The sequence below is a fragment of the Macrosteles quadrilineatus genome, unplaced genomic scaffold, assembly GCF_028750875.1.
Source record: "Macrosteles quadrilineatus isolate MER2022 unplaced genomic scaffold, UCM_ALF_1.0 Scaffold_2__2_contigs__length_208266976, whole genome shotgun sequence".
Classification (NCBI taxonomy): domain Eukaryota; kingdom Metazoa; phylum Arthropoda; class Insecta; order Hemiptera; family Cicadellidae; genus Macrosteles; species Macrosteles quadrilineatus.
Window position 1 is genome coordinate 44,660,995 of NW_026542595.1, and position 12,084 is coordinate 44,673,078.

The window sequence follows — 12,084 nt, forward strand, 5'->3', positions numbered from 1 at the left end:
GGTATAGACATACAGTTCCTGTAAGTTCCAGGGATGGCGAGTGTGGCAAAGCCATAACAGTACCAAAAAGACTGTTTTTAACATATGTTATTAATACCATATGTTGTGATTATAAAAAGAAAATAAAGTGAGTTGGACTATTGAATTATTTGCAAAAAGATAATGTTAACTGAAACTGAAATACTTTAATTGTCAAAAATAAAACTTCTTTCACACTTCCACATTTATATATTTACTTAAATTAGAACAAACTAATAACTCCGCGACAGCCAGTTTTTAAAGAAGTTAAAAAAAACCCCTAATACCGAGAATTGTTGAAAAGTGTTGGCATAGACTAAGCAATACAAGTAGACTCCTCATCCCATTGCAAATTTTGAAGCTTTTTTTTCGTGTCTAGTTCATGTACGTCCACACTGATCGCTGGGGTAGACAAAATTTTGTTTCTATCATTTTAGGATTATTTTCATGATTTGTGCTTTACTATGTGGTTATATAACTAGGAGACCAGTTATTGTTTATGATTATATCGTTTTATTTGGTTAAATGGGGTTTTAAATGACTGAAATTACAAGAAACAAATTGTAAACAAAACACGACCTGACCTCTACAGTTGGATGTACATAACTAACAATAAAATTGGCTTCAGCTGTTCCATAAGGATGACAAATCTACTAAGGGAGTACATATGTATCTATGGTGTGGGCTAGATTTTTTGGTTACCATGCCATATTTTTGCTGCAATTGTGGGATACAATAATGATGTCTTAACAATTACATGGGACAGTCAAGATTGTACTGCAATCGCAGGAGACAATCATGATGACTTTGCAATCGCATGATTTGTTTATCATTATGCTATGATCACATTAGACGATGATGATGTTGTCACGATTGCAGGAGATGTTCAAAATCTTGCCGTGATAGGGAGAGATGATTGTGATAGTTCTGGGATCATGGATTATATTCATTATGACGTTATGATAAATAAATGCACACTTTGCTAAATTTATGATCACTAAAGCTAATACTGCTTTTCTATTGGCAACCATTCAAGGGATGCAATCAAACACTATATAGTTACAATGATTAACTATTTTTATTGTCACATAAACTAGCCGCTTACCGTGTAGTTTGGAAAATAATAACCATTTTCTTTCAAAAAAAATATTTTATGTCCATCAACCACAGAATACATTGATTAGAGCCGATAGAACATTAGTGTCGCTGTAAGGCTAACTAATTATTCACTTAAAGTTTCCCAAAACTTCTATAACTTTGTCATAGGTGGATACACCTAAAATGAACTGTGATATTTGGAAACAACAAATGATGAAATTAGATATATCATAACCAAAAACTTGAATTGAGGAGTAGCCGGAAACATGCGATTCAGCTTCTTTTGGTTGTTTTGAAACAGCTTTCACCTTTGAGGCTCCAACTAATTGTGATACGCTTCTTCTATTCTGACTGTTTCTGTTACTGGGATCTCTCTCGGATAGTTTTCTTGTACATATATTGCTAGATTCTCTTGTGCTGTTTTTTTGGTTTGTAGGAATTTCTTTTTTGACCTTAACACTAGACTTTTTGTCTTGTACCACGTTTTGAACAGTTTCATGATCACGTTTTAGTTCACTAATAGGTTTATACAAACTGCCTTGTGCCAAGCTTTTTTTATCAAACCTTTTAAAGACAGAACTTCTTTCCATAGTTGTACTTTTTGGCATGTTCTGTACATCTTCTAGAAGGTTTTTGTCTTCCGTTCTGCTGATCAAACTCTTTTTATCCTTCAAGGATTCTTTAAATAGTTTTCTATTAATCGTGCTTGTCTCTTCCTGCCTATTTTCTGACACAGCACTTTTATTTGGACTGTTGAAATTGGTTCCTATCTCATTATTTTGTGTAACTATTAGTTCTTCTTGTGGAGTATTTGGGAATACTCTACTTATTTTTGATCCTTCATTAGCTTTGCGTTGCACTTGGCTACCCCTTGCACCTGATATATCTCTTACAGGTTTATCCTTGTCTATATTAGTTTCCTCTTTACTTTGAAGTTTGAACAGCTGACTTTTCCTTTGTTCTGTGTTTTTGATTTCCTCTGAAACACCACCAGTTCCTTTAAGAGTACTTTTATTGATATCCATCTGGTCTCTACTTAGATTTTCATTAACCTTACTTTTCCATTGAATTACACTCTGCCTCACCATCAATGATTTGTTTCCCCCTGTATCATTTTCAGTGCCCTTTTCAGTAACATTTGTATCTGAGAGTGGAATTTTTAAATTGCTATTTCTCTTATTATCTTGGTTGATTAGTATGGTGTTGTTTTCATTCTTTGCTACACTTAAACGTTGTTCTCTACCTGTTTCAGTTCCTTTTACTAAGCTTCTTTTGCTACTCTGTAATGTTTGGTTTTGTACCGACTGTCTGCTTCCAGTATTATCTCTTTTCATTTCATTTTTGATCTCTTCAGGTTGCATCAAACTCTGTCGTTGAGGAACATTTGTTCCTTTAATTGTTTTGCTTTCTCTTACAATACTTGGAATATTACCCAGCACTATTTTTTCTGTGTCAGGCCCTTGACTTTTAAAACAGGTGTTATCTATATTATCATTTTTAATTTCATTATTTACCGATTTACTGATTGCACTCTCTTTAAAAGAGATAGGCCTATTAGATTCCTCTAAGGGTTTTGTGTCTTTTGAGTTTTCTTTATTCATTCCCAACTGTTTGTTCGGAGCTTCATTGTAGCAAGAAAAACTGTTATGAACATTCATTGCTGATTCAGTTATTGGAATTCCTACTTTTGAATAGTTACTGTTCCCAACATTTTTGTCACTAATTTTGTTTTTTTTAAACATTGATGATATAGATCTAAACGACATTTGAGATTTATTATTACTTACTGATTTAGTTCTTGAGTTTTTCTGTTTTTCTCTCACTTCATCAAAAGTACTACTTGTTTCACCTTTTAATTCTTCAGGCTCTTGTGCTTTTCCTCTAGACATTATTGATGACTTTTTATCATTTTTAACACTCTTTCTCTCCTTGGGTATTGGTTTTGAGGAACTAACACTTGCGATTGAATGGTTACTTCTAATTTGGTTTGGATTTGATGTCATATTAGTTGAAATTTCACTTTTTCTAGTTCCGGGCATTCTTAATATTGAAGGCAAATAAGTATATGAACATTTTGATTTAGGCTTTTTTGAAACTTTGGTTATCTCAGATTCACTGTCTACGCTGTTTGGCATGTGGTTTAAATCTGACAACACACTTTCTGCCTTTAATACTGATGACCTTAGCTGCCTATTTTCATTAATATTACTGGAGCGCTGTGGGTTATTGATACTTTCCTGAGTTACATTTTCAAAGATACTTTTGCCTCCTGCATTTACAGAGTATACCTTTACACTCTCCACGGGGTTTAATAACTTGTCAATATTTGTATCGTCAAATAACTCATTGTTAATATTTTTAGAATCCAACACATTATTCTTGTTTTCCATTACAATGACTGGTAAGTAAACCACTCTAGACATGGATTTTTGGACTGAAGTAATCCCGGTTTGATTTTTAAATGCCAGTATTGGGATTTTATCATAGTCGGTTACTGAGATCAGCTTTTCTATAGTCTCATTTGGCGATTCTTTGTTGAATGGTCCAGAAGTGACAACCTCAGTTGTGTTTGTTGAATATATTTGGTACTTTGGTTGATTGACTTTAATATCTGTAGGTTTCTGGTTTTCACCCTCTGTGTCTGTCACTGACTCCTCCAGCAAAGTCTCTGGCTCTGATGGGTTAGTTAAATTGTGATAATGTTGATGTTTGATACTAAATGGTTTATGTTTTTTTGGTTGCTGAGCATAATAAACCTTAAGGCTACCATCAAAGGAACTGGTCCCAATATCTGTTGGCTTTTTTGGAGCTCTATTATTTGATTTGAATTTACGATTGTGGCTTTGTCTTTGTTTTGGCAGGTAATCAAAGCTGCTACGGTTATAACCAGATTCTCCTATAGTGTATGCCGAGTCTGTATCTGGGTATCTCGTACGTCGTGGAGATTGCTGATATTGGCTGTATTCACTGTCATCTGAATCATACTTGTAATACTCTTTTTCCGCTTCATATAAATTACTGGAGCCATAAAGATAAGGATAACTGTATACATCCTTAGTTCTTCCATTATAAAAATCATCATGTGAGGAATAATCATATTCCTTGTCAAATTTTACATGTTTTGAATTCTTGGAATTCTTAGAAAATTCCCACGTTGATGACACCAGTGATGTTTCTGATTCAGAATATATGTCATATTTAGGCCTATAATATGGACTACTTTTTTTGTGATACTTGGGCTCTTTTCGGTAGGACATGTTCTTGAAATGACTCCAGGATACAAAATCAGTCACCCTGATAAATGTATATCTGGAATACAATATAATACAGAATACAATAAAATAACTTTGATCAACAGCTTCAAGCATAGAATGGTGTCATCTGAAACAATCCATCAAAAATAATTTTACGCCACACTACATTATTTTGACAAACTTCCCATGCAAGGATTTAGTCCAGAAAACAGCTGTTTGCCGCCAGCTTATTCAAATGGGGTTTCATTGCGTACTACTGTGCTGCAATGAGTTTTGCCGGACACCAATCAGCTGATTATACTGTATTTAGGTGGCAGTGAGTGGTTATAAACAAAAACATAACCTCTCTTAGAGGTTATGACTAGTGATTTTTAGTCCTTTAGTTGGTGGAAATATATAAGGATTTGTACGGATTTAGTAGTATTGCGTAAACTATCGTACGTAACTCGTCCAAAATGTGTGTACCGGACTCGTATGGTAATCCCGTACTCGACTTCGTCTCGCACGGGAACGACCACACTCGTCCGGTAAACACTTATTTTCAGGACTAGTAACGTAATATACTATAACATCACACTGTAAGAATAATACAAATTTATTGTTTCAATACAATAAGAATAACTATCAATTTTTACCACGTGTACGTACCTGAAGCAACTGCTAGTATTGGGAGGTCATTTATTCTTTCTAGAGGACATATATAAGCAAGTTCCTGCATTACAGAATCTGACCAAATCTTAGAGCCCAAGCTTATCTATTGCTGTGATTTAATTCTCAGTTTTCTAGACTGTTTACCCAAATTCAACAGTAAAATTAACTTTGCTCCCCTTTATGTTTTCAGAAAACTCTTTAGAAAGGTCTTCACAATCTTCACTATATCAATTTGAATACTTATTTCTATCATATTATCTGTGTATGTCGGCTTAGACAGCAAACAGAATAAGGGAACTTGTATCCCTGCTTAAGGTGCGTCCACACCTAGGACGAACATTTCCCTGTTCATCAGCATACGTTATATGATCGCTTGGTGTAGAAGCCTCGGGGGTAGCGCATCAACATTTTTGTTTAGCCTAAATGCGTATTGCACATTTTTGTTCTGAACTCTATAAGCAAACTTTTGTCAAGTTCGTTGAAAGCAGCCCTTTCTATTGTGACCCATTTTTATGTGCAGCCTGTTTTTATGTGTATACTGTGAAAGTTTGTGTGGTGTTTGTAATTTTGTATCATTATAATGATGAATAAAGACCAGTTTTGGATCAAGTAAAACATTGTTACTTTAAATTAAGTTGTATGAACAACACAGCATTCTGTGGAACCCATGAGAAGTAAACTACAAAATAGACTTAATGACAGCTTAAGAGAATCACTAGAGGAATTGGGGCTGGTTTGGATTTCATAAGAAAAAAATCTAAAATTTTTTAGCACCGAATAGGAAAGAGAAAATTTTTTTTTTCGTACGTCTTCCTGATAAGTAGGCTAATTGAAAATTCTTTTCTTGCCGCCTTTATTATGTGGCCCAGGGTAGGGTTTCATTATGTTTTCATGAATCACTAAAGCGTCATCCTCTACAATTATGAAAGGCACCGCAAAAACCCTACCAGGTTCTCAACATATAACCAGGGGTGCCCACAAGGGGGGGCTGTGACGCAGACTGCGTCATTGAAATTTTGGGGGGGGGGGGTGTGGCTAAAGTTGATTGCAACAGGGTTCAACGTGACGACAATCAAAAATATTTTACAAGTCACCAGATAGAAAGTGGATTAATTAATGTCAATAGTTATATTATTGAATTCAAGTAGTTAAAATAGGATTTTAGGATAGTTTAGGATTCGTGTAGGAAGTTATTATTCAAGATTAGACAGACGTGAGATCTAGGAGGGAGGGCACGGAATAGCTTAACTGCTGAGATAGATAAAGATAACGTGTGGTACAGACAGGTCCAGCTACACCGCGACTCAGCACAGAACGCTGTGTTTGTTTACATAAAGCTCATTAAAATACAATCAAGTAGCACAGGCTACAATACTTTACACTATTGTGTATATATTATAGATACTCGATTACCTGAGCTAGTGGGGGGGGGGAGGTAATAAAAAATGTGGTTAATCCCATACAGTATAGAAACAGATGACAAACCAAACAAAATTAAAAACTCTGTAAACAGCCTTTAACGTCATGATTTGCATTTTTATAAACGAAATTCAATATTACACAATCATTATTATTGTGCAATTATGACATTTCAAATTATTTATCTTGGTTCAGTTGTACAAACGGCAACGTTTAAAATTATAGCTAACTCAAACTCAACTAATAACTAGCCAAACACTGAATTGCTATAAATAACGTAGGCCTAAATATTAAACCTTAGAAAGTGTTATTAGCTACTGCTCATGATAGACAGATAGGCTACCGGTAGGTGCTGTATCACAACATAGGAATTGATAGATAAGTATTAAAAAAGTTTAAAATTATATTTAGAGATAGTAAAAATACTCTTAAAAAAGAATGTAATAAGAACAATCTTGTTATTCTTTTTCTTTGTTCTTCTGTCATTTATTAGGTTTCTCTTCAATTCATACACAAATTCAACAAGTCGCCATTATTTAAGCCTACTCGTTGCCCAATCAGAGCCTTGATTCCCCAGCCGTTGTATCTCAAATCTGTTGTAACATAGCGCACAGCAGACAGACTGAGCAGACGATTGTTGGCGCAAGCGTTGTTTCCTTTTCATTTTCATCAAAGGAGCTGTGATGTTTCAAAAGGGAGGGATAGGGGGTCGTTAAATCAAGAGATAGACGCTGACAATTCGTTAAGCAGAGGTTACGAACGCTATATTCTGGCAATAATACATTCCTTAAATTGAGGTGACTTATAAAACTCTAATTTCATTTATATAGAAAGATAAGTTTTCCAGTCCTGTACAACATTGATTCACGGTCTTTCCCCGGTAATCAAAATTCAAGTACAACTTGATACACACAGAATCTCCGGTTCCCGACCTAGATGATATGGCTAGTCATTTAATTTAATTTACAGTTGCATATTACCCGTGATAAATCAAACCTGTTATGTGAGCCAAAGTCACACGGTTATTAATCTCACTTGGTTTTGGATTTGTTTACAAACGTGATCGGAAATGGTTACAAACGTGATCGAATTGGTTAGGGCCTACAATCGTGGGGCCTGGGTGTAGGCACATGACCGAGGCTGTAATCCTCTTAATCACGGTCGGTTGACCTGTCAGTTTTAGGTTGGTGTCGAACGCTTCCACATCATACCATGCATAGCCGAACTGTTCGCGGCAAATTGTTAGCTCTATCACCGTCGCTGTCAAAACGTATCGTTTGTAGGTTAAATTTAAATTTAATTCAACTGTCATAACCTAACCGAACTTGCTGATAATGAAAAATCGAATGAAGGTTTACTAATAAAAAATAGTTCTGTTCATAACATAAAACTACAAATGCCTAACATTTAATTTTATAATTTTTTAATTATAAAATTAAACTATCATAACCTTACCAAACCAACCAAACTTGCTGATAACTAAAAAATCGAATAATGGTTAATAATCGAAAAATAGTTTTGGTCATAAAGTTATAAATTATAACAAAAGATGTACAGTTAAGAAGTAATCACATTCTAAGCGAAATCTTTGACAAAAAGTTAACGCCTCCGGTAGGATTCAGAATTCTCGATTCCCCACCCCTCCACTGGTGACCACTACCCTCAGGCCAAAGAGGCCATAAATCAGGGGATTAACTCAAACAAAGATCTGGGACGCTGTCCGTCTCCCGTGGGGCCTACACAGTATTCGTAAACAACATTTATGTAAACATATCAGTGACATCTAGAAAAAGGAATCTTTATCAAAACAGCTGTTCGTAATTTCATATATGACGTGTTCTCTTAACAGATTATTAGCATTTCATAAATGACGTATGTAGTAAACATGGAGAAAAAAACTTGAAAAATCACACAAAACTGTGTTTTTGATAGTCTGTTATTTTATTTCCAAAATAGTGAGGCCATATTTTAATGGCTAAGGACACTCTCGCCAATCCTGTGAAGTGTGAATACAATTAAACCATTAGAATCATAATCAGTACTCTAGTTTTCTTTAGAATAGGCTGCGTAAAATGCCTTCTGGGCCGTGACAGACGGACATAAATTGAGATAAGACATGTTTCAACTTCTTCAATGTATAGAACGTAAAAATAACCCAAAATATGTATAATTCTGAGCAATGTACAGACAAAACAACATCTTTATTTATATAGATTAACTAGGTTTGAATTTGACATTTGATACCTATTTTATTTTAATATCTCATTTGAATTTTCAATATCTAAAAAAAGTATAAAACTTCTTTTAGTTTTACAAATAATGCTGGGCGGGGAATAATCTTTCTCCATTTATGAGGGGGGGCTGTTGCTCAATTGGAAGGGGGGGGGGGTTGCGTCATGAGTCTAGGGGGGATGGGCACCCCTGATATAACCTTAAGATAACTGCTAATTGAGCTTTCAAACTTATTGATTCATTGATTCACAAAAATGTGTATTCTTTTTTGAAATTTTAGGACCTATCTATACCAGCATTTCAAAATCAGAGTTTGACATGCGAGTAAAGTTGGAGAGCAAGCAACCAGCTATCAAGTCTGCTCTGAAGTACTGCCCACTATATTCGTGTTGTCTTCTTAATAACTGTCTCTGTTACCAGCGACAACACTGTTGTTAGCTGATAAGTAATATGCACTAGAAACATCAGTAGACAAAAGTAAATGCTGACGCCTACGCACATCAATCTTCACTAACAAAAAACCTAAATATGATAAATGAAATTAAATGAAAAATTATTTATCTATACACTATACAGTCAAAGTTTATACTGAGCTTAGAGCGATTATCATAATTATATTGTACGTCGAACGGCTGCACTTTACTTTACGTCCTACACTCATTCGAATGAAAATATCGATTATTCGATTGTTTCATTCGATATATTGGTTGGTTAGTTAGGTTAGGTTAACCTTACCTAACTAACCAAATGATATAACTTATTGAATAATCGATATATCGATCGATATTATTTTCATTCGAATGAGTGTAGGACGTAAAGTAAAGTGCAGCCCATCGAACAACTTAAATATATGTTCAGTGTACCAGTATATCTCTTTTTAGTTTGGCGAACAAATTATATTTAAAATGTTCTTAGCGAACGTTTGCCTCAATTGGATGCACCTTTATATGAAGAGAGACGTATGGCGAGGGAACTAAATACTATTTTAAAAACTAATCCAGCTTGATTAACTGATCACTAGTGGTTAAGAAGTACAGAAGTATGGCAGGAGCATGAGACACCACAGAACATAAAAAAGTCAGATACATTTCTTCAGATAACTTACTCAAGGTGTTATTCCAGGCAATGAAATTTTTCTAAGTGTCAGATCTAAACAATTTTCTCAACTTGGAGTAACTTTTAATCTATAACTCCATATAATATTTATACTAAACATAAAAATTTTAATATTTTTTAATACAAAAATATTTTTAAGTATAACACTTGCAGTATGATACAATTTTAAAAGTTTGTAAACAACTAATTGGTAAAAAAATAACAATCTTATAAGTTACAGCTGATGTAACCTGTTTATTACTTATGTAGGCTGCTTACAGACCCGGAGTCAGAACATTTTTATGGTAAAAACCATGGATAAAACAAAACCATTCTGAGGCAGTTGTAACTAGCAAACAAAGAAACACATAGCATTGTGCTCCATCTCAATCCACTCTCCACCTGTATCCAAACCTTAAAATTGTGCAGATGTTGAATAAATGTAAGTTAAATTTAGCAGTTTACCCTTATTTAAGAAAAACATTTTTATAATAGGCCTAGAAGAGTTTATTTCCATTTATTATAACAAATTAAAAAAATGGTTTAACCTAAATAGTAAGTCTCCAGTCTGTTATTTTTGTCTTCATATCCATACATTGAATGGGTTTGTAAAAAGTACAAAAACTAATAAAAGTACTGTATAGTAGTTTGTGAATGTACAAACAAAAAGTACAGACATACTTTGGTGTCAGTACATCAACAAACTATACAATGCCTTTTATTGTAGTGTTGAGATGCAGGTAGTAAATGACACTTGCTGAAATCTTTGTCTCAGATTACTGAAATAAAATAAAATTACCTGCTAACTTAATGAAATATAACATTTAGTCCTGATTAAACTTAACATAAACCTTGACCCTTTGAACCCTTATGCCCCCAGTACACTTTCACCGAGACAAGGCAAGCGAGTGTGAGTGCGAGAGTATACTCAGTGCGTTCGGCTTCTCTTGCCCTGATTCGGGTTGTCTCACCTCGGCAACTATAGGCGCTCGCTTGCCCACAATCAAATCTATGTATACCGTACAGCAATAATAATAAGACAAAAAATATTAGCCCATATTTGAACAGAATTGTTTTTATTGTACAAACAATAACTATAAAATATCTTCACTGTAAAACATTTCAGCCAGATTTATAAGTTTGTCAAAGCTAGTTGCTCCCAAAATGTACGTTGCTGCTTGAAAACCAATTTTTATGACAGTTTGAGAGTGTTGAAGTACTGTAGAAGATTCCTCAAGCAGGGTCTTCTCTGATTCGTTCATTTCAAATTGCTGAGAATTATTTGCACTTAGCAAGTGCAAACTTTTTTCAGGGGGTGGATAAATGACTTCTAATGGTGGATTTTCCTCCCTCGCATTTGCAGATAAATTGTCCAAATCAGGTTGAGATTGGAAATTGTTTACATCCTCAAAATGTAAATCATTAGAACATGTTGGAACAGCTTTAAGCTCATCTTCTTTTATATTGTCATCATATTTAAGTACTAGAGACTTCTTAAAAGGTTGTGTCTCTATTGGAATGTTCGATGTCTGCATTTTCATAATATGTTTACTAACTTCTTGAGATCCATTTGCATTCTCCTCACATACCTTATTGTTTGACTGACTTTCTCCCTTATCTTTCTTATCTTTTGGTATTTTTACTCTTTTTAATATCTCTCTCTTGAATTTACTCTTTGTGTTGGATAACAATTCTTTCTTTTTTCTGTTTTGAATATTTTTCTCTGAATTTTTATTTATATCATCCACCAATATGTCTGTTGAATATTTGTTGTTATTTGCTACAAAAAATACTTCCACATCATTCTGCCTTGGAGATGGGTTCTTAAATTCTTCTTGTGGCTGCATCGTGGTATAATCAGTTCCCATTCTGTAACTATTTTCATAAAATTCTGAATCTTCGTGAATAATTCCACTTATCTCACCCGTTATACATTCCTCTACTTCCTCTGAAGGAGTGAAACTTTGATACAAGTTTAAATTATTTTGACTTGAAACCGGTATCTGGGAATTTCCTGGGATTTTTTTGTCCTGTGAAGCTACACTGAAAATTCTTGAAACCAAACTAGGTTTTCTGTTGGCCATTTCTTGTTTTTGGGAAACATCAGAATTGTAGTTATCACCGAGGTTATTTGATGTATTACAAGATGTTGAACTAATTTCTTCTGTTTGATCTTTGCCTGTCATTATTGGACTTACTCTTTTATATTGAGAATTATTTGACAAACCGTTATTTTCTGGTGAGTTGTTTGTTATGTTTATAATGATGTTTTGCCCATCATCAATCTGTTCTACATTTAAATTCATGTTTGGTACAT

At 34.3% G+C, this 12,084-nt stretch overlaps 2 protein-coding genes across 3 annotated transcripts in view; one reads left to right on the forward strand and one right to left on the reverse strand.

Annotated features, from left to right (window-relative positions):
• Positions 1 to 12,084, forward strand: part of LOC128984127 (leucine-rich repeat serine/threonine-protein kinase 1-like) — a 105,443-nt gene that overhangs the window by 38,526 nt on the left and 54,833 nt on the right. The gene's annotated exons all lie outside the window — the stretch shown is intronic.
• On the reverse strand, positions 1,180 to 9,867 carry LOC128985721 (ookinete maturation protein 1-like). Of its 2 annotated transcripts, none has more exons than XM_054405532.1 (2): positions 9,778 to 9,867; positions 1,180 to 4,425 (listed from the first exon to the last, which is right to left on the reverse strand). In XM_054405532.1, the coding sequence occupies exon 2, from the start codon at positions 4,371 to 4,373 to the stop codon at positions 1,245 to 1,247; it is 3,129 nt and encodes a 1,042-aa protein (XP_054261507.1). In that variant the 5' UTR covers positions 4,374 to 4,425; positions 9,778 to 9,867; the 3' UTR covers positions 1,180 to 1,244. The 2 variants fall into 2 exon arrangements, with proteins under 2 accessions (XP_054261507.1, XP_054261506.1); XM_054405531.1 differs by having other exon boundaries at positions 1,180 to 4,497; positions 9,778 to 9,853.

What these genes read in the sequence shown, in the direction of transcription:
- LOC128985721 (XM_054405531.1), bottom strand. Translation starts at nt 4,484, where the DNA reads ATGCTTGAAGCTGTTGATCAAAGTTATTTTATTGTATTCTGTATTATA.